The sequence below is a fragment of the Argopecten irradians genome, chromosome 1, assembly GCF_041381155.1.
Source record: "Argopecten irradians isolate NY chromosome 1, Ai_NY, whole genome shotgun sequence".
Classification (NCBI taxonomy): Eukaryota; Metazoa; Mollusca; class Bivalvia; order Pectinida; family Pectinidae; genus Argopecten; species Argopecten irradians.
The window spans coordinates 66,452,177-66,474,131 of record NC_091134.1 but is presented as its reverse complement, the minus strand read 5'-3'; the positions used below and the strand labels follow the sequence as shown (position 1 = coordinate 66,474,131).

General features: G+C 39.1%; 1 protein-coding gene across 1 annotated transcript in view; it reads left to right on the top strand.

The window, feature by feature from the left end:
* The first annotated feature begins 2,214 nt into the window (after positions 1-2,214).
* Positions 2,215-21,955, top strand: part of LOC138309128 (probable serine/threonine-protein kinase kinX) — a 57,136-nt gene continuing 37,395 nt past the window's right edge. The window contains exons 1-3 of the mRNA XM_069250313.1: positions 2,215-2,240; positions 2,636-2,812; positions 2,869-3,559. Of these exons, the coding sequence (XP_069106414.1) occupies positions 2,215-2,240; positions 2,636-2,812; positions 2,869-3,559 (894 nt within the window). The remainder of the gene's footprint in view (positions 2,241-2,635; positions 2,813-2,868; positions 3,560-21,955) is intronic.

Genomic DNA, 21,955 nt, shown 5'->3' with positions numbered 1-21,955 from the left:
TACATCCCAGAGGACTGCTATCACATAACTTCTACATCCCAGGGGACTGCTATCACATGACTTTTACATCCCAGGGGACTGATATCACATGACCTCTACATCCCAGGGGACTGCTATCACATGACCTATTCATCCCAGAGGACTGCTATCACATGACCTCCACACCCCATCGGACTGTTATCAAATGACCTCCTATCCCAGGGGACTGCTATCACATAGCCTCTACATCCCAGGGGACTGCTATCACATAGCCTCTACATCCCAGGGGACTGCTATCACATGACCTCTATGCCCCAGGGGACTGCTTTCACATGACCTCAACAACCCAGGGGACTGTTATCAAATGACCTCTTCATCCCAGGGGACTGCTATCACATAACCTGTACATTCTACGGGACTGCTATCACATGAACTCTACGCCCCAGGGGACTGCTATCACATGACCTCTTCACCCTAGGGGACTGATATCACATGACCTCTTCATCCCAGGGGTCTGCTATCACATAACCACTACATCCCAGGGGACTGTTATCACATGACCTTTACACCCCAGGGGACTGCTATCACATGACCTCTACACCCTAGGGGACTGCTATCACATGACCTCTACACCCTAGGGGACTGCTATCACATGACCTCTACATCCCAGGGGACTGCTACTACATGACATCTACGCCCCAGGGGACTGCTATCACATGACCTCTACATCCAAGGGCACTGCTATCACATGGCCTCCACACCCAAGGAGACTGCTATCACATGACCTTTATGTCCCAGGGGACTGCTACTACATGACATCTACGCCCCAGGGGACTGCTATCACATGACCTTTATATCCAAGGGGAGTGCTATCATATAACCTCTACGTCCCAGGGGACTGCTATCACATGGCCTCTACACCCCAGGGGACTGCTATCACATGACCTTTGCATCCCAGGGGACTGCTACCACATGATATCTACTCCCCAGGGGCTTGCTCTCACATGACCTCCACAGCCAAGGGGACGCTATCACATGACCTCTATACCTCAGAGGACTACTATCACATGACCTCTACACCCCAGGGGACTACTATCACATGACCTCTACACCCCAGGGGACTACTATCACATGACCTCTACACTCCAGGGGACTACTATCACATGACCTCTACACCCCAGGGGACTACTATCACATGACCTCTACACCCCAGGGGACTACTATCACATGACCTCTACACCCCAGGGGACTACTATCACATGACCTCTACACCCCAGGGGACTACTATCACATGACCTCTACACCCCAGGGGACTACTATCACATGAACTCTACACCCCAGGGGACTGCTATTACATGACATCTACACCTCAGGGGACTACTATCACATGACATCTACACCCCAGGGGACTACTATCACATGAACTCTACACCCCAGGGGACTGCTATTACATGACATCTACACCCCAGGGGACTACTATCACATGAACTCCACACCCCAGGGGACTGCTATTACATGACATCTACACCTCAGGGGACTACTATCACATGACCACCACACCCCAGGGGACCACTATCACACGAACTCTACACCCAAGGGGACTGCTATTACATGATATCTACACCCCAGAGGACTACTATCACATGACCTCCACACCCCAGGGGACTGTTGTCGTCCAGAAATCCACGTGTTATAATCCGGATTGGAATTGTTCACTGAAGCCAGCCATGCACAATATATTTTATCAAATCTTTAATTCTGTCATTAGTGAGAAAGCAAGAGGAAAAACTATTACATGAAATATATTGAGCTTAGCTTCAACACAGCATTGATTTGTGATGTTTATCTGAAAGCTGACAATGCTTTCTATATGCCTCCTCAAGGTCACTGCAAGGTCAGGAACACATGTTGTGTTAAAAGCAATCAAATGCATTAATCATTTAAAGGTTAAAAATTAACAATGAGATTGATAGAACCATTTTGAAAAAGGAGCTGGCTTTTGTTTGTATGCAGGTTTAAGGATTTCTGGAAAACAATATTCCATGTGGTTTTTTCCTTCAAAAAATCTGAAATAATTGTCAATTGAGTTTTGACCTATATTTGATAGTTCTCTAGACATAAAGACAGACCAATGACAGCAATTATAATAATGGGTAAACTTAGCTCCCAAGGTATCATCTCTACAATATTTATTTATATAAAATATGGTATAATTGGAATACATTTAATTGGGCAATGAAGGAAATGGCTTTCTTAAAGAGGTTTGGTAATATGATTTTGATCCCATCCTAACATTGGTTGTAAATTGATCATTACTGTCTCACGAGGTCATCACCAAGGTCATTAGGTTTCCAGGGCAACAGATTTACCCTATTAACTATATAAACATTATTTCCATTTATTTGGCTAACATATTGAACTTTCCTAGACCTGACTATAACAGGCCTATAACAGTACACAAAAGAGCAGGCCACCAAGCCAAACTTGTGAGAGACAAACTTTACGTCTATAATCAACTGTATGATGGTCAAGAGACAGTTAGTAGATCTTTTAGTGAAGTTGTTCTATCATCTAATGTTAACAATGGTAGAATTGTTAAAAAACGATCACGTGTTCCCTCTTCCCCATCTGTGCATAATAATGCCCCATTATCCAGTCGGCCACATTTGTCATCTGATCCATCTGAGCCAGAGCAGTCACGTGTGCCTCCTAGTACTCCTGGGCAACCAGTTGAGGAACGGAGGTTAGCGAGGGTATATAACCTTGTCGAGGCCCAGTCAGGGCAGTCACGTGTGCCTCCTAGTACTCCTGGGCAACCAGTTGAGGAACGGAGGTTAGCGAGGGTAACCTTGTCGAGGCCCAGTCAGGGCAGTCACATGTGCCTCCTAGTACTCCTGGGCAACCAGTTGAGGAACGGAGGGTTAGCGAGGATAACTTCGTCCAGGCCCAGTCAGGGAAGTCACGTGTGCCTCCTAGTACTCCTGGGCAACCAGTTGAGGAACGGAGGGTTAGCGAGGGTAACCTCATCGAGGCCCAGTCAGGGCAGTCACGTGTGCCTCCTAGTACTCCTGGGCAACCAGTTGAGGAACAGAGGGTTGGCGAGGGTAACCTCGTCCAGGCCCAGCCAGGGCAGTCACATGTACCTCCTAGTACTCCTGGACAACCAGTTGAGGAACGGAGGGTTAGCGAGGATAACTTCGTCCAGGCCCAGTCAGGGCAGTCACATGTGCCTCCTAGTACTCCTGGGCAACCAGTTGAGGAACGGAGGGTTAGCGAGGATAACTTCGTCCAGGCCCAGTCAGGGCAGTCACGTGTGCCTCCTAGTACTCCTTGGCAACCAGTTGAGGAACGGAGGGTTAGCGAGGGTAACCTCGTCGAGGCCCAGTCAGGGCAGTCACGTGTGCCTCCTAGTACTCCTGGGCAACCAGTTGAGGAACAGAGGGTTGGCGAGAGTAACCTCGTCCAGGCCCAGCCAGGGCAGTCACGTGTACCTCCTAGTACTCCTGGACAACCAGTTGAGGAACAGAGGATCATTGAGTCTTGTGAGTCTAGTACCCATGACACCTCGAGCTCCCAGTCAGTAAGGGAACAGAGGTAGGACAGGGAGGAGAGTGAGTTGTCGGTCCTGTCATGGAACATTGGTAAAGGGCTCATTAGTAAACTCACCGACGGAGATTTTTTAGAAATATTATATAAATATGATGTCATATGTCTGACTGAATGTTGGATAACGAGTAATGACGTAGTTGAGTTGAATGGATTTTGTACATATGTTTTCCCCAGACCTACTGGAAAAGGGGGTGCAGTTGTGCTTCTGCATAAAAACTATTTTAAGAGATATGTTGTCTATAGTTGAAAATATTGTTGATTGTATATTTTTGGGTAAGGATTTACTCTGGTAATAAGTCAATGTTTTTGTGTTTTTGTTATTGTCTTCCGGAAAATAGTATCTTTTATAATAGTTGTGATATTGATATATTCATGAGTCTAGAGGAGTCAATAAGCCGTTACAAAACAAATGGAAATGTGTATGTAGCCGGTGACTTAAATGCTCGCACAGGAACTAGGCCAGATTATATTGTAAATGATGGGCTTGATTATGAATTGTTTGATGATATGTTATATAACAATGATTCAACTAGTTGTCCTCATAGTAATATGGATAAACATGTAAATACATATGGTAGAAAATTACTTACATGGTGTAAATCTACAAAAATAAAGTATGCGAATAGTTAATGGTCGTCATACAGGTGATGAAAATGGAAATTATACCTTTTGTAATAAGCAACGGAATGAGCCTAATTGATTATCTATTAGTTGATTGTGATTATAATTCAATACCACTGTATGGCAACGGGGTCTGGCCCTGGTTGTTTGGTATCTACTTCCGGAATAATCGTACCCAAACAAATGAGAGGGGTACGTGCTAAATCACTATAAAAAATAAGAACAATGAAAGCTTAACATTTTAATATGTCCAACAATTGTATGTGAAAATGAGAATAAAGCCTCCTTATTTGTATTCAAACATGTAACCTGGATGGTATTTCTGTGCAAAACTGAGAAAAATGCATGAAAATATGAACATATCTCAAGATATCGGATGCATTTCTTTAAGATAAGATGTTGAATGAAGAATTAGGATAGAACAAAAACTATCTACCACTTCAAATTTATCGTAAATACATCATTTGTTTGGGTACAATTATTCTTGAAGTAGATACCAAACAACCAGGGCCGGATCCCGTTACCATACAGTGAATACTATGTCTGACCACTCACCGTTGTGTTTTTCCTTCAATATGTGTAACACTAATATAGTTGATGACCGCAATAATGTCTTATGTAGTGGTAGTACAACAAAAACTGTGAGATGGAACAAAGACAATGTAGATAGAATATGCAATGACCTTCAACCAATAGTTCATGACCTTCTCAATATATGTGATATGTCGTTAAATTCTCAAGAAAAAATTGATGATTTTGTGGTCATATAAATCATGTTGTTTTACCAAACTGTAATGTTAGAAATACAAGTAATAAGAATCAATACCCGCAACAGTATAAAGGTGACAAAGAGGACAAACCATGGTTTACTGATGAATCTAAAAATAGATATAATGAGTATAAACGTGCATTATTTAATTTTAATGTTAACAAGACACATGATAATCATGCGGTTCTTATAAGTAAAAATAAACTTACAAAAAGTTGGAATATAGACTTAAGCAGCAATACAAACGACAAGAAGGTGATATGGTAGAGTTTCTCAGAAAGAATAACCCCAAGAAATTCTATAAATATTTTTCAAAGCGTAAAAATCATGTATCCCAACCACATATTAGTATGGATGAATTTTTAGACTATTTTAGTAATATTAGTAGTAACATTGATACAGATGACACTAGTGACGAATTGTCGCATAACGATATAGTATCAACAATATTTAATGAATTAGATGAACCATTTACTGAAGAGGAGATACATTTTGCAATTCGTAATCTGAAAAGAGATATAAGTTGCAGTGAAGATCTAATTTTAAACGAATTATTCTTAGATTGTGAAGATATTTTGATACCTTGTACATGTATATCAAAACTCTTTAGTAGAATTTTTGAATCCAGGTTCTTTCCAGAAGTGTGGTCACGTGGCTCCATTGTCCCAGTACATAAAAAAGGTGATATAAATAATGTCAATAATTACAGAGGTATAACTTTAGTTAGTTTTATGGGAAAGCTATTTACCGCAGTGTTAAACAGAAGGCTGATTAAGTGGGATAAGGAAAATTCTGTTATAACTGATGCTCAATTTGGTTTTAAAGCTGGTCACTCAACAGTAGATGCAATATTCGTCCTTCAATCATTAATTAATAGAACTCTTAATAAAAAGAAACGTTTGTACTGTTTTTTCATTATAAAAAGGCATGTGATCTTATTGATAGAGGGAAACTTGGTGTAAACTTATAAAACACGGAGTTCAAGGAAACTTTTAAAAATTATTAAGTCTCTATATGAAAATGTAAAATCATGTGTAAAATACAATGGTCATATATCAGAATACTAATGTTGTCATTGTTTTACCACCGAAACATTATGTTCAGTATTTGACACTTACGTAAGTAGTGTATTAGGTTATGCATGTAAAGTATGGGATTTTCATAGAGCACTTGAGGTTGAAAAAGTATATATGTTAGTTTTTGTAAAAGAATTCTAGGCGTCGGTAAAAACACTTGTAACGATCTTGTATACTATAAGTTAGGTAGATTGCCTATGCATATTTTCCGGAAAATGAAAATACTGAAATACTGGGTAAAACTTAAAGTATACGATTAAGTAGTCATAAGTTAAATATAGAAAGTGGTAGGTTTCAAAGTGTAGCACGACCTAATAGAATCTGTACAGTTTGTAATACCAATGATATAGAAGATGAGTTTCACTTCATCCTTAAATGTCCTCTTTATACCCAACTACAAGTTAGATATCTGAAACCTTATTATTTTTATCATCCAAGTGTGTTCAAACTTGTTCAATTACTCAGTGTAATATAATGTTAAAGTTTTAAATAATCTCGGAAAATTCTTAAAACTTGCATTCCAGAAACGTTCTCAGTCTCTTAATACACCGTAACTGTATAGTATCTGATGTATAATAATTGTGCGCTAATGTTTGTGTTTTATTGTATACAATCAATCTCCTGTACATGTTTAAATTATTCAATATGTATTAAAATTGTACTTTGTGTCTTATAAGCCGCAAGGCTTACGGAAATAAACAAATTGAAATTGAACAACAAATGTTCTAATTAAGGACGGCTGTAACTTTTGATTTGATTTACCAGGAATATACAAGTATTCCATTATTGTTTATACCTCATGGTTGTTATAATTATCTGTTAGAAAAGGATTCAGTGTCACATTGTCTTATTTATGTCTGTGAATGTGTTCTTAACAAAATAGGAACTTCTATCTATTCCAACATTAACATCATTAGATGTTGACTTTAAGGGGAGATAAATCCTCAGAAGGGAGATAAATTCTTTCAAGGGAGACAAATCTTCAAAGGGGAGATAAATCCACACAGGGAGTAATTTGAAATGTAGCCAATTCTAATTATATTAATTATTGCTCCACAAATACAATTTGGGTTATATATTGGTGTTCATACTGTGCCTTCAGTAGTAAGTAAGTATAAAATGTTACCTGTTCTGTCAGGTCATGTGTTTTTCAGCTAACTTTAATCTACGATCATTTATAAAACTAGTTGATTTAATTTAATTTTAAAGTTCCCAAAATATTTCTTTGTGCCCAGGTCTGACTGTGTTATCTATGAGAAAGCTATGGGCATCATGCTGTACTTTTCAGTGTTCTGACATTCAGGAAATGAAGTGTAAAGTTTGATAATGATTGGTACGGACAATCATTCATTGAATTGAATCAGGCAAATGTTGGGATGAAATATTTTTTATTGTCTGTAAAGTGCATTCATGTTCACCAGAGCTGTTAGGTTTCAGAGACACTGCTTTATCAGTACTATACATATAACAGACTACAAAAATAAAAAATAAATCAGAATTGCATGAAGATCGCTAACCACAAATACATTTTCTCACTATTATGACAAGATATTACAAAGAGATTAAATGTTTTCCTGGGAGTGCAACATAATCATAGCATTTAAAAGTAACATAGTATTTTTTACCTGCTGTAAAGATATGAGTGCCAAAAGGAAATGTGCATTTTTTACTAAAAGAGAGCTAAACTCCAAATCACTGGTGAAACCTTGTCAGATAACAAGGATACATCAAAGGAATGAGACAGGACTGGATTTGTGGTGTTTGTATGTATCTCACCTAAGTAAGTCTGCACCTTCCTGATCAGAAGACAAATATCTGAAACAGAATATTGCTGACAAAAACAATATGACTGCCTCAGCATTGGACTTTAGAGTTCTAAGTATCGGGCATATTCAGTAGCTCTGAGAAATAATGGGAGCAGGACAAGTAATAAAATATTTTCGGTAGAAGAGAGATTTAGAATGTACTATGTAAGGGCTAGAACAGTTGGTTAATAGGGGAACAGAGTTGGTGATGGGTCAGAGAGGGGGCCGATGATGGGAGTGGGAAGAGGTTTAGGGGGGTGGGGAGGGGTTGGATAAGAAGGGGTCAATGATAGGGTTGGGGAGGGGTTGGAATAGGGGTCAGTTTGATGGTCAGTGGTGAGGGTCAGTGGTGGGGGTTAGGAGGGGTTGGAGAAGGGTCAGTGGTGCAGGTGGGGAGGGGTTGGAGAAGGGGTTAGTGGTGGTGGTCAGTGGTGAAGGTCAGTGGTGAGGGTCAGTGGTGCGGGTGGGGAGGGGTTGAAGAAGGGGTCAGTGGTGAGGGTCAGTGGTGGGGGTGGGGAGGGGTTGGAGAATGGGTCAGTGGTGGGGATTGGGAGGGGTTGGAGAAGGGGCCGGTAGTGGGAAGGAATTGGAGAAGAGGTGAGTGGTGGTGGTCAGTGGTGAAGGTCAGTGGTGGGGTGGGGAGGGGTTGGAGAATGGGTCAGTGGTGGGGGTTGGGAGGGAGTGGAGAACGGGCCATTTGTGGGAAGGAGTTGGAGTGAAGGTCAGTGGTAGGGGTGGTCAGTGGTGAGGGTCAGTAGGAGATGGGGAGAGGTTGATGGGGGTGGGGGGGGTTTGGAGAAGGGGTCAGTGGTGGGGGTTGGGATGGGTCGGAGATGGGGTCAGTGGGGAGGGGTCAGTGGTGGAGGTGGGGAGGGGTTGGAGAAGGGGTCAGTGGTGGTGGTCAGTGGTGAGGGTCAGTTGTGGAGATGGGGAGAGATTGAAAGGGGTGGGGGGGGGGGGTTGGAGAAGGGGCAAGTGATAGGGTTGGGGAGGGGTTGGAGAAAGGGCTGGTGGTAGGGGTGGGAGGGGTTGGAGAACGGGCTGGTGGTGGGGAGGAGTTAAAGAAGGGGTCAGTGGTGAGGGTCAGTGGTGGGGGTCAGTGGTGAGGGTCAGTAATGGGAGTCAGTGGTGGGGTCAGTGGTGAGGGTCAGTGGTGAGGGTCAGTGGTGAAGGTCAGTGGTTGGGGTCAGTGGTGAGGGTCAGTGGTGGGGGTCAGTGGTGGGGGTCAGTGGTGAGCGTCAGTGGTGGGGTCAGTGGTGAGGGTCAGTGGTGGGGGTCAGGGGTGTGGTGGGGTCATGCATCAGTGGTTGGGGGGGGTCAGTGGTGGGGGTCAGTGGTGGGGGTCAGTGGTGAGCATCAGTGTTGGGGTCAGTAGTGAGGGTCAGTGGTGGGGGTCAGTGGTGAGAGTCAGTGGTGGGGTCAGTGGTGAGGGTCAGTGGTGGGGGTCGGGTGAGAGTCAGTGGTGGGGTCAGTGGTGGGGTTAGTGGTGGGGGTCAGTGGTGAGGGTCAGTGGTGGGGGATCAGTGGTGGGGTCAGTGGTGAGGGTCAGTGGTGGGGTCAGTGGTGGGGGTCAGTGGTGGGGGTCAGTGGTGGGGTCAGTGGTGGGGGTCAGTGGTGAGGGTCAGTGGTGGGGGTCAGTGGTGAGGGTCAGTGGTGGGGGTCAGTGGTAAGTGTCAGTGGTGGGGGTCAGTGGTGGGGGTCAGTGGTAGGGTCAGTGGTGGGGGTCAGTGGTCAGTGGTGGGGGTCAGTGGTGGGGGTCAGTGGTGGGGGTCAGTGTGGGGTCAGTGGTAGGGTCAGTGGTGGTGGTCAGGGTGGGGTCAGTGGTGGGGGTCAGTGGTGAGGGTCAGTGGTGAGGGTCAGTGGTGAGGTCAGTGGTGGGTCAGTGGTAAGGGTCAGTGGTGGGGGTCAGGGTGGGTGGTGAGGGTCAGTGGTGAGGGTCAGTGGTGGGGGTCAGTGGTGAGCGTCAGTGGTGGGGGTCAGTGGTGAGGGTCAGTGGTGGGGGTCAGTGGTGAGAGTCAGTGGTGGGGGTCAGTGGTGGGTGTCAGTGGTGGGGGTCAGTGGTGAGGGTCAGTGGTGAGGGTCAGTGGTGAGGGTCAGTGGTGAGGGTCAGTGGTGAGCGTCAGTGGTGAGGGTCAGTGGTGGGGGTCAGTGGTGAGGGTCAGTGATGAGGGTCAGTGGTGGGGGTCAGTGGTGAGGGTCAGTGGTGAGGGTCAGTGGTGAGGGTCAGTGGTGAGGGCCAGTGGTGAGCGTCAGTGGTGAGGGTCAGTGGTGGGGATCAGTGGTGAGGGTCAGTGGTGGGGGTCAGTGGTGATAGTCAGTGGTGGGCGTCAGTGGTGAGGGTCAGTTAAAGAAGGGGTCAGTGGTGAGGGTCATTGGTGGGGGTCAGTGGTGAGGGTCAGTGGTTGGGGTCAGTGGTGGGGGTCAGTGGTGGGGGTCAGTGGTGGGAGTCAGTGGTGAGGGTCAGTGGTGAGGGTCAGTGGTGAGGGTCAGTGGTGAGGGTCAGTGGTGAGGGTCAGTGGTGAGGGTCAGTGGTGAGGGTCAGTGGTGGGGGTCACTGGTGAGGGTCAGTGGTGGGGGTCAGTGGTGAGGGTCAGTGGTGAGGGTCAGTGTTGGGGGTCAGTGGTGAGCATCAGTGGTGGGGATCAGTGGTAAGGGTCAGTGGTGGGGGCGGGGAGGTGTTGGAAAAGGGGTCAGTGGTGGGGGTGGGGAGGGGTTGGTGGTCGGTGTGGACAGTGTTGGGCCAGGGTGATGATGGGTCACATTTTTGTCACCCATCAAACACAGAGTGCTAACCTTAATCAACTGGTCCAAGATGTAGTGTTAATGAAATTAATTCAATTGTAAAATAAGGCTGTATTTCTATAGTACATTTATTTAAATTAAATTTAATTGCATAAACACAAATAAAACAGTTCTTTTGTACTGTAAGCTTTAGTGCAATACTTTAAACTCCTGGATTAAACTTTATTGGAAATATATAATTGAGATTTATCTGAAAGACTTGACATGATGTTTTTGTTTATGAGAGCAACCTTTTATATAATGTTTTTAGCCCACCATCATCAGATGGTGGGCTATTCAAAATCGTTTTTGTCCGTGGTCCATTGTCTGTCCGTCCATTCGTCCGTCCATAAACATTTCTTGTTACCACTATTTCTCAGGAAGGGATTTCTCTCAAATTCCATATGTAGGTTCTCTTAGGGCCTTAGTTGTGCATATTGCATTTTGGGACTGATCGGTCAACAAGATGGCCGCCAGGCAACCATCTTGGATTTAGATAGTTTAATTTTTTTTCACCGCTATTTCTCAGAAAGTACTGAAGGAATCCTTCTCAAATTTCACATGTAGGTTCCCCTAGGACCTTAGTAGGGATCTCTCTCAGATTTCATATGTAGGTTCCCCTATGGCCCACTTTGTGTATATTGCATTATATTTACACTTGCTAGGCTTGTTTACTATATGCAAGTACTAGCCGATTTTGTTTACCATAACTGCATGGTAACATTCAACTTTGAACTTGCGTATGAAAATGTTCTATGCAACGTAAAGGGGCTACTTTTATTAAAAGAAACACATGGCATTTTTTACATTTTTACACAACATTATGTATATATTGTTGTTTTTCATAGAATAAACAATATTTACATTGTATATGTATTATATTTACATATGATACAAACATTTTTTAAATTACCAATGTATAAAGAAACGGGGAAAACGACCGGGGCGACGTGCAATGATGGATGTCAAATGTAAACATTACCTCTGTGTCTGTGTTCGTCCTACGATCGAGTCTTTGGGGTGGACGGGCGTGAGACCCTCAGACAGAGGTCAGTTATAAACATATCCTCTTGTCTTTGTTCTTTGAGAATTTAATCGTGTGTAGATCTATTATAAAACATGCACCGATCCACGTGTTGACAGTTATATGCGTCACCACAAATACATTGTATCCATCAAACACAAGTGAAGTTGTTCCATCTATCGATGGCGATGGATCTAAGCGTAGATTATTTAATCACATGGCTCCCAAGGATGTAATATCGTCAAGTCAGACGACAATCTCAAACACATTGAGCTACTTGAACACTGGTGTTTTGACAACTTCGGCAAACTCCAGTGTGTAAGCGTGCGTCAGCTTCGCCTCGCTGCACAATAACAGTCACAGAGTTCACACATGTGGCCGAGTACAAATACTTAACGTTATTATGCTATATATTAACTTTTAGCAAAATTGAATATCTATTTAAAGGTCTGATCTTATTAAATAAAATTATCTCTGAAATTTACTTTATTTATCATGTTTATTTTACACTAAAATATTGAACTTAATAGTCGTCGCGGATGAATAAATTTATCTTACGTGAAGAGTCATCTGTTCAATAGAGTAAGCTCCTCCCACTTTTGACCGACTTCTATTGAATAATTACGTCACTTTCAAATGACGATTTTATTGCATAAATATAAATAAAAAGTCGTGTGAGTGTAAATATATTGATTAGATTTCGCTTTTATGTTAACCATGCTTGCATGGAGCAATTCCTCTAAGAATATTTCAATATGGGGCGCGTTAGCGCCCCATAGAATATATTCTTAGAGGAATTGCTCCATACAAGCATGGTTAACATAAAAGCGAAATCCAATCCCTATTTGGGTCCGTCCGTTCGTCCGTCCATGAACATTTCTTGTTACCACTATTTCTCAGAAAGTCTTGAAGGAATTTCTCTCAAATTTCATATGTAGGTTCTCCTAGGGCCTTAGTTAACCATAGTGCATTTTGGGACTGATAGGTCAACAAGATGGCTGCCAGGCAACCATCTTGGATTTTGATAGTTAAATTTTTTTACCGCTATTTCTCAGAAAGTACTGAAGGAATTCTTCTCAAATTTCACATGTAGGTTCCCCTAGGACCTTAGTTGTGCATTTTGGATTTTGGGACTGATCGGTCAACAAGATGGCCACCAGACAGCCATCTTGGATTTCGACAGATAAAGGTTGTTACCGCTATTTCTCAGAAAGTATTAAAGGGATCTCTCTCAGATTTCATATGTAGGTTCCCCTTTGGCCCAATTTGTGCATATTGCATTTTGGGACCAATCGGTCAACCAGGCGGCGGACAGGCCTCCATCTTGCATTTTGACAATTGAAGTTTTATTAATTACCACTATTTCTAAAAAAGTTATGAAGTGATCTGGCTCAAATTTCACGTACATGTTTCCTTAGGTCCTTAATTAGTTATGCACATTACATTTTGGGACTGATCAATCAACAAGATGGCCGACAGGCCACCATTTTGGATTTTGATAATTGAAGATTACTGCTATTTCTCAGAAATTACTGAAGCGATCTGTCTCAAATTTTTTACCGGTATTTCTCAGAAAGTTTTGAAGGGATCCTTATCAAATTTCACATACAGGTTCCCCAAGGACCCTAGTTTTGCATATTGCATTTTGTAACTGATCAGTCAACAAGATGGCCAGCAGAAGGCGCCATCTGGGATTTTGATAGTTATTGCTATTTCTCAGAAAGTACTGAAGGAATCTGTCTAAAATTTTATATGTAGATTCCCCTTGGGCCTTAGTTGTGCATAGTGCCTTTTTGGACTGACTGGTCAACAAGATGGCCAACAGTCCCCATCTTGGATTTTATCGTTGAAGTTTGTTACCGCTGTTTCTCAGAAAGTACTGAAGCGATCTGTCTCAAATTTTATATGTACATGTAGTATGTTTGAAAAAGTTTGAAAAGAAGGGAAAATATCCCTCTTTCCATTGTCAGACAAAAATCATTCTTTGGTGGGCGCCAAGATCTGTCTGGGATCTCTTGTTGTTTATGAGAGAGACCTAACAAAGTCTTACAGCTCCTATTTCTGTGATCACACTCCATTACAAACTCAGATTATCAGTGGTAAAAATGTCACATTTATACAGTCATCTCAGTCAAGCTTCCAGATTGATATTGTGGTCTATGCACCAGCTAATTAATATTTAATAACATTATTTTCCAAATTTATATTTTGGAGTTTTGGATTAAATTCTGTAAAAAAATAGTCCAACTCAGTATACACTGGTGACAGCTTTAAATATGTTTGTTTTTGAAATTAGATACGAGATATTAAATTCTTAAAAACTGCTTCTCTAAGACTATCTTATTTGTGGTTTTGTGTGTAAAAGTTGAAGTGAATAAATGTCATAATGTAGATCACTGTGACCTAATTTTGATAAGTGACACTCCCATGTGGAAACCTGAGTTAGCAACTAGCACTCCAGAAGGTGTTGTCTGCCCTTGGTCTCTCTTAATTAAACAACCAAAGGTAAAAAGTCAAAATATAAGTCATATTGATCTTAATTTGTTCAGCAGCCCATCTCCTGATATAAGTCAACTTGTGACCCACATATGAAACTCATATACTGATTGGATATTAACAATTTTTTTTTGTTTTAAGATGAAGGTTGTCTAGTGTACAGTTGAACAGGATACTGTGTTGAGATACAGACAGAGGTATACCCGCATACAACAAATATGGATATGATTAAGTGGGAATACTGCAGAGAAATTGGCTTTGATTACTTGTAAATAAACAATTTGTAAACAGTTTGAATGTAATGAGTTACAATAGGATGCCTACAATAAGACACCTACAATAGGATACCTACAATAAAATACTTACAAATAGGATATAATAGTATACAATAGGGATACTTACAATAGGGATACTTACAATAGGGATACTTACAATAGGGATACTTACAATAGGGATACTTACAATAGGGATACTTACAATAGGGATACTTACAATAGGGATACTTACAATAGGGATACTTACAATAGGGATACTTACAATAGGGATACTTACAATAGGGATACTTACAATAGGGATACTTACAATAGGGATACTTACAATAGGGATTACTTACAATAGGGATACTTACAATAGGGATACTTACAATGGGAATACTTACAATAGGGATACTTACAATAGGGATACTTACAATTACAATAGGGATACTTACAATAGGGATACTTACAATAGGGATACTTACAATAGGGATACTTACAATAGGGATACTTACAATAGGGATACTTACAATAGGGATACTTAAATAGGATACTTACAATAGGGATACTTACAATAGGGATACTTACAATAGGGATACTTACAATAGGGATACTTACAATAGGGATACTTACAATAGGGATACTTACAATAGGGATACTTACAATAGGGATACTTACAATAGGGATACTTACAATAGGGATACTTACAAAGGGATACTTACAATAGGGATACTTACAATAGGGATACTTACAACAGGGATACTTACAATAGGGATACTTACAACAGGGATACTACAATAGGGATACTTACAATAGGGATACTTACAATAGGGATACTTACAATAGGGATACTTACAATAGGGATACTTACAATAGGGATACTTACAATAGGGATACTTACAATAGGGATACTTACAATAGGGATACTTACAATAGGGATACTTACAATAGGGATACTTACAATAGGGATACTTACAATAGGGATACTTACAATAGGATACTTACAATAGGGATACTTACAATAGGATTACTTACAATAGGGATACTTACAATAGGATACTTACAATAGGGATACTTACAATAGAGATACTTACAATAGGGATACTTACAATAGGGATACTTACAATAGGGATACTTACAATAGGGATACTTACAATAGGGATACTTACAATAGGGATACTTACAATAGGGATACTTACAATAGGGATACTTACAATAGAGATACTTACAATAGGGATACTTACAACAGGGATACTTACAATAGGGATACTTACAATAGGGATACTTACAATAGGGATACTTACAATAGGGATACTTACAATAGGGATACTTACAATAGGGATACTTACAATAGGATTACTTACAATAGGGATACTTACAATAGGGATACTTACAATAGGGATACTTACAATAGGGATACTTACAATAGGGATACTTACAATAGGGATACTTACAATAGGGATACTTACAATAGGGATACTTACAATAGGGATACTTACAATAGGGATACTTACAATAGGGATACTTACAATAGGGATACTTACAATAGGGATACTTACAATAGGGATACTTACAATAGGGATACTTACAATAGGGATTACAATAGGGATACTTACAATAGGGATACTTTACAATAGGGATACTTACAATAGGGATACTTACAATAGGGATACTTACAATAGGGATACTTACAATAGGGATACTTACAATAGGGATACTTACAATAGGGATACTTACAATAGGGATACTTACAATAGGGATACTTACAATAGGGATACTTACAATAGGGATACTTACAATAGGGATACTTACAATAGGGATACTTACAATAGGGATACTTACAACAGGGATACTTACAATAGGGATACTTACAATAGAGATACTTACAATAGGATACTTACAATAGGGATACTTACAATAGGGATACTTACAATAGGGATACTTACAACAGGGATACTTACAATAGGGATACTTACAATAGGGATACTTACAATAGGGATACTTACAATAGGGATACTTACAATAGGGATACTTACAATAGGGATACTTACAATAGGGATACTTACAATAGGGATACTTACAATAGGGATACTTACAATAGGGATACTTACAATAGGGATACTTACAATAGGGATACTTACAATAGGGATACTTACAATAGGGATACTTACAATAGGGATACTTACAAATAGGGATACTTACAATAGGGATACTTACAATAGGGATACTTACAATAGGGATACTTACAATAGGGATACTTACAATAGGGATACTTACAATAGGGATACTTACAATAGGGATACTTACAATAGGGATACTTACAATAGGGATACTTACAATAGGGATACTTACAATAGGGATACTTACAATAGGGATACTTACAATAGGGATACTTACAATAGGGATACTTACAATAGGGATACTTACAATAGGGATACTTACAATAGGGATACTTACAATAGGGATACTTACAATAGGGATACTTACAATAGGGATACTTACAATAGGGATACTTACAATAGGGAACTTACAATAGGGATACTTACAATAGGGATACTTACAATAGGGATACTTACAATAGGGATACTTACAATAGGGATACTTACAATAGGGATACTTACAATAGGGATACTTACAATAGGGATACTTACAATAGGGATACTTACAATAGGGATACTTACAAAGGGATACTTACAATAGGGATACTTACAATAGGGATACTTACAATAGGATACTTTACAATAGGGATACTTACAATAGGGATACTTACAATAGGGATACTTACAATAGGGATACTTACAATAGGGATACTTACAATAGGGATACTTACAATAGGGATACTTACAATAGGGATACTTACAATAGGGATACTTACAATAGGGATACTTACAAAGGGATACTTACAACAGGGATACTTACAATAGGGATACTTACAATAGGGATACTTACAATAGGGATACTTACAATAGGGATACTTACAATAGGGATACTTACAATAGGGATACTTACAATAGGGATACTTACAATAGGGATACTTACAATAGAGATACTTACAATAGGGATACTTACAATAGGGATACTTACAATAGGGATACTTACAATAGGGATACTTACAATAGGGATACTTACAATAGGGATACTTACAATAGGGATACACAATGTACTTACAATAGGGATACTTACAATAGGGATACTTACAATAGGGATACTTACAATAAGGGATACTTACAACAGGGATACTTACAATAGGGATACTTACAACAGGGATACTTACAATAGGGATACTTACAATAGGGATACTTACAATAGGGATACTTACAAAGGGATACTTACAATAGGGATACTTACAATAGGGATACTTACAATAGGGATACTTACAATAGGGATACTTACAATAGGGATACTTACAATAGGGATACTTACAATAGGGATACTTACAATAGGGATACTTACAATAGGGATACTTACAATAGGGATACTTACAATAGGGATACTTACAATAGGGATACTTACAATAGGGATACTTACAATAGGGATACTTACAATAGGGATACTTACAATAGGGATACTTACAATAGGGATACTTACAATAGGGATACTTACAATAGGGATACTTACAATAGGGATACTTACAATAGGGATACTTACAATAGGGATACTTACAATAGGGATACTTACAATAGGGATACTTACAACTTACAATAGGGATATTTACAATAGGGATACTTACAATAGGGATACTTACAACAGGGATACTTACAACAGGGATACTTACAATAGGGATACTTACAATAGGGATACTTACAATAGGATACTTACAATAGGGATACTTACAATAGGGATACTTACAATAGGGATACTTACAATAGGGATACTTACAATAGGGATACTTACAATAGGGATACTTACAATAGGGATACTTACAATAGGGATACTTACAATAGGGATACTTACAATAGGGATACTTACAACAGGGATACTTACAATAGGGATACTTACAATAGGGATATCTACAATAGGATACTTACAATAGGGATACTTACAATAGGGATACTTACAATAGGGATACTTACAATAGGGATACTTACAATAGGGATACTTACAATAGGGATACTTACAATAGGGATACTTACAATAGGGATACTTACAATAGGGATACTTACAATAGGGATACTTACAACAGGGATACTTACAATAGGGATAACTTACAATAGGGATACTTACAATAGGGATACTTACAATAGGGATACTTACAATAGGGATACTTACAATAGGGATACTTACAATAGGGATACTTACAATAGGGATACTTACAATAGGGATACTTACAATAGGGATACTTACAATAGGGATACTTACAATAGGGATACTTACAATAGGGATACTTACAATAGGGATACTTACAATGAGGGATACTTACAATAGGGATACTTACAAAAGGGATACTTACAATAGGGATACTTACAATAGGGATACTTACAATAGGGATACTTACAATAGAGATACTTACAATAGGGGATACTTACAATAGGGATACTTACAATAGGGATACTTACAATAGGGATACTTACAATAGGGATACTTACAATAGGGATACTTACAATAGGGATACTTACAATAGGGATACTTACAATAGGGATACTTACAATAGGGATACTTACAATAGGGATACTTACAATAGGGATACTTACAATAGGATACTTACAATAGGGATACTTACAATAGGGATACTTACAATAGGGATACTTACAATAGGGATACTTACAATAGGGATACTTACAATAGGGATACTTACAAGGGATACTTACAATAGGGATACTTACAATAGGGATACTTACAATAGGGATACTTACAATAGGGATACTTACAATAGGGATACTTACAATGGGGACAATAGGGATACTTACAATAGGGATACTTACAATAGGGATACTTACAATAGGGATACTTACAATAGGGATACTTACAATAGGGATACTTACAATAGGGATACTTACAACAGGGATACTTACAATAGGGATACTTACAACAGGGATACTTACAATAGGGATACTTACAATAGGGATACTTACAATAGGGATACTTACAATAGGGATACTTACAATAGGGATACTTACAATAGGGATACTTACAATAGGGATACTTACAATAGGGATACTTACAATAGGGATACTTACAATAGGGATACTTACAATAGGGATACTTACAATAGGGATACTTACAATAGGGATACTTACAATAGGGATACTTACAATAGGGATACTTACAATAGGATTACTTACAATAGGGATACTTACAATAGGGATACTTACAATAGGGATACTTACAATAGGGATACTTACAAAGGATACTTACAATAGGGATACTTACAATAGGGATACTTATAACAATAGGGATACTTACAATAGGGATACTTACAATAGGGATACTTACAATAGGGATACTTACAATAGGGATACTTACAATAGGGATACTTACAATAGGGATACTTACAATAGGGATAACTTACAATAGGGATACTTACAATAGGGACACTTACAACAGGGATACTTACAATAGGGATACTTACAATAGGGATACTTACAATAGGGATACTTACAATAGGGATACTTACAATAGGGATACTTACAATAGGGATACTTACAATAGGGATACTTACAATAGGGATACTTACAATAGGGATACTTACAATAGGGATACTTACAATAGGATACTTACAATAGGGATACTTACAATAGGGATACTTACAATAGGGATACTTACAACAGGGATACTTACAATAGGGATACTTACAATAGGGATACTTACAATACTTACAATAGGGATATTTACAATAGGGATACTTACAATAGGGGATACTTACAATAGGGATACTTAATAGGGATACTTACAATAGGGATACTTACAATAGGGATACTTACAATAGGGATACTTACAATAGGGATACTTACAATAGGGATACTTACAATAGGGACACTTACAATAGGGATACTTACAATAGGGATACTTACAATAGGGATACTTACAATAGGGATACTTACAACTTTTCTCAAAAAGATTTGTGATGTAAATGGATTCTGGAAAAAAAAAACCCAGATGATATAACACTGAGACCAGTATAATGAAATTGTGCAAGGTACTTCCCAAAGGTCATTGTAAAGGTCACTGTCTCATGCTTCACAGCAGAATGTTCTGTAAGTAGAGAACAGTGGGCAAGTTACATTACACGGCTAATTACATCAAAGTTATGACAGCATAAAAGAAAAACAACCATCTTCTCATGCATCAAGGAGGGTTTGCTCTTTGATAAATCAATTTATGATAACGATGATTTATTCATTCCTAAGTGGAAAATAAAATAACCATGCAATTGAAAAAAAGACAATCTGAGTAATCTATTATGCAACATACCCAAATTTGTCACTACTCTTTTCGCTAGAGTAATAAAAATGATGCATATTTCATTAATTGTAGATTTTACAGTCATTTGTGTCTGCGTCAAAAACTTTCATGAATAAACATTGATTTTATTTGTGAAGAATTATAATATGACTTGAGAGTTTTGATAATTGACTTGTATGTCATGGAGAGTTCGTTATAACGTACATGGAGACATCCGTTCATCACTATGGTCAATGGTACACAGCTCAATAGACTATCTATATGGATCTTATTGATCATGTTGGATGACTATCAGACTTTTAATGATAACGTGTCAAATGGCTTCTAGCATACCCTGTTAATAATACCATATGCAAACCCAATAAAGCCATGAAAACAAATGTGTCAATATATAAATTTATACATTCTATTTAAAACATCAGGTGATTGATTATAATATCAATAAATATTGATGATTTCTAAACATCATAAATGACTTATAAATGCATAATAAACCTGTAAATAATCAAGAGGGAGTCAAAACATTTTACTTTCAATGTTAAACAAGGTTATTACATAAACCCATTGGTAAATCAAGTTATTACATAAACCCATTGGTAAATCAAGCATTGGTAGATGTTTTAACCATGAAGGATTAACACATGTACCTTACAATCAATCAAGCATTGGTAGATGTTTTTAACCATGAAGGATTAACACATGTACCTTACAATAAATCAAGCATTGGTAGATGTTTTTAACCATGAAGGATTAACACATGTACCTTACAATAAATCAAGCATTGGTAGATGTTTTTAACCATGAAGGATTAACACATGTACCTTACAATAAATCAAGCATTGGTAGATGTGTTAAACAAGGTTATTACATAAACCCATTGGTAAATCAAGCATTGGTAGATGTTTTTAACCATGAAGGATTAACACATGTACCTTACAATAAATCAAGCATTGGTAGATGTTTTTAACTATGAAGGGTTAACACATGTACCTAACAATAAATCAAGCATTGGTAGGTAGATGTTTTTAACATGAAGGTTAACACATGTACCTACAATAAATCAAGCATTGGTAGATGTTTTTAACCATGAAGGATTAACACATGTACCTACAATAAATCAAGCATTGGTAGATGTTTTT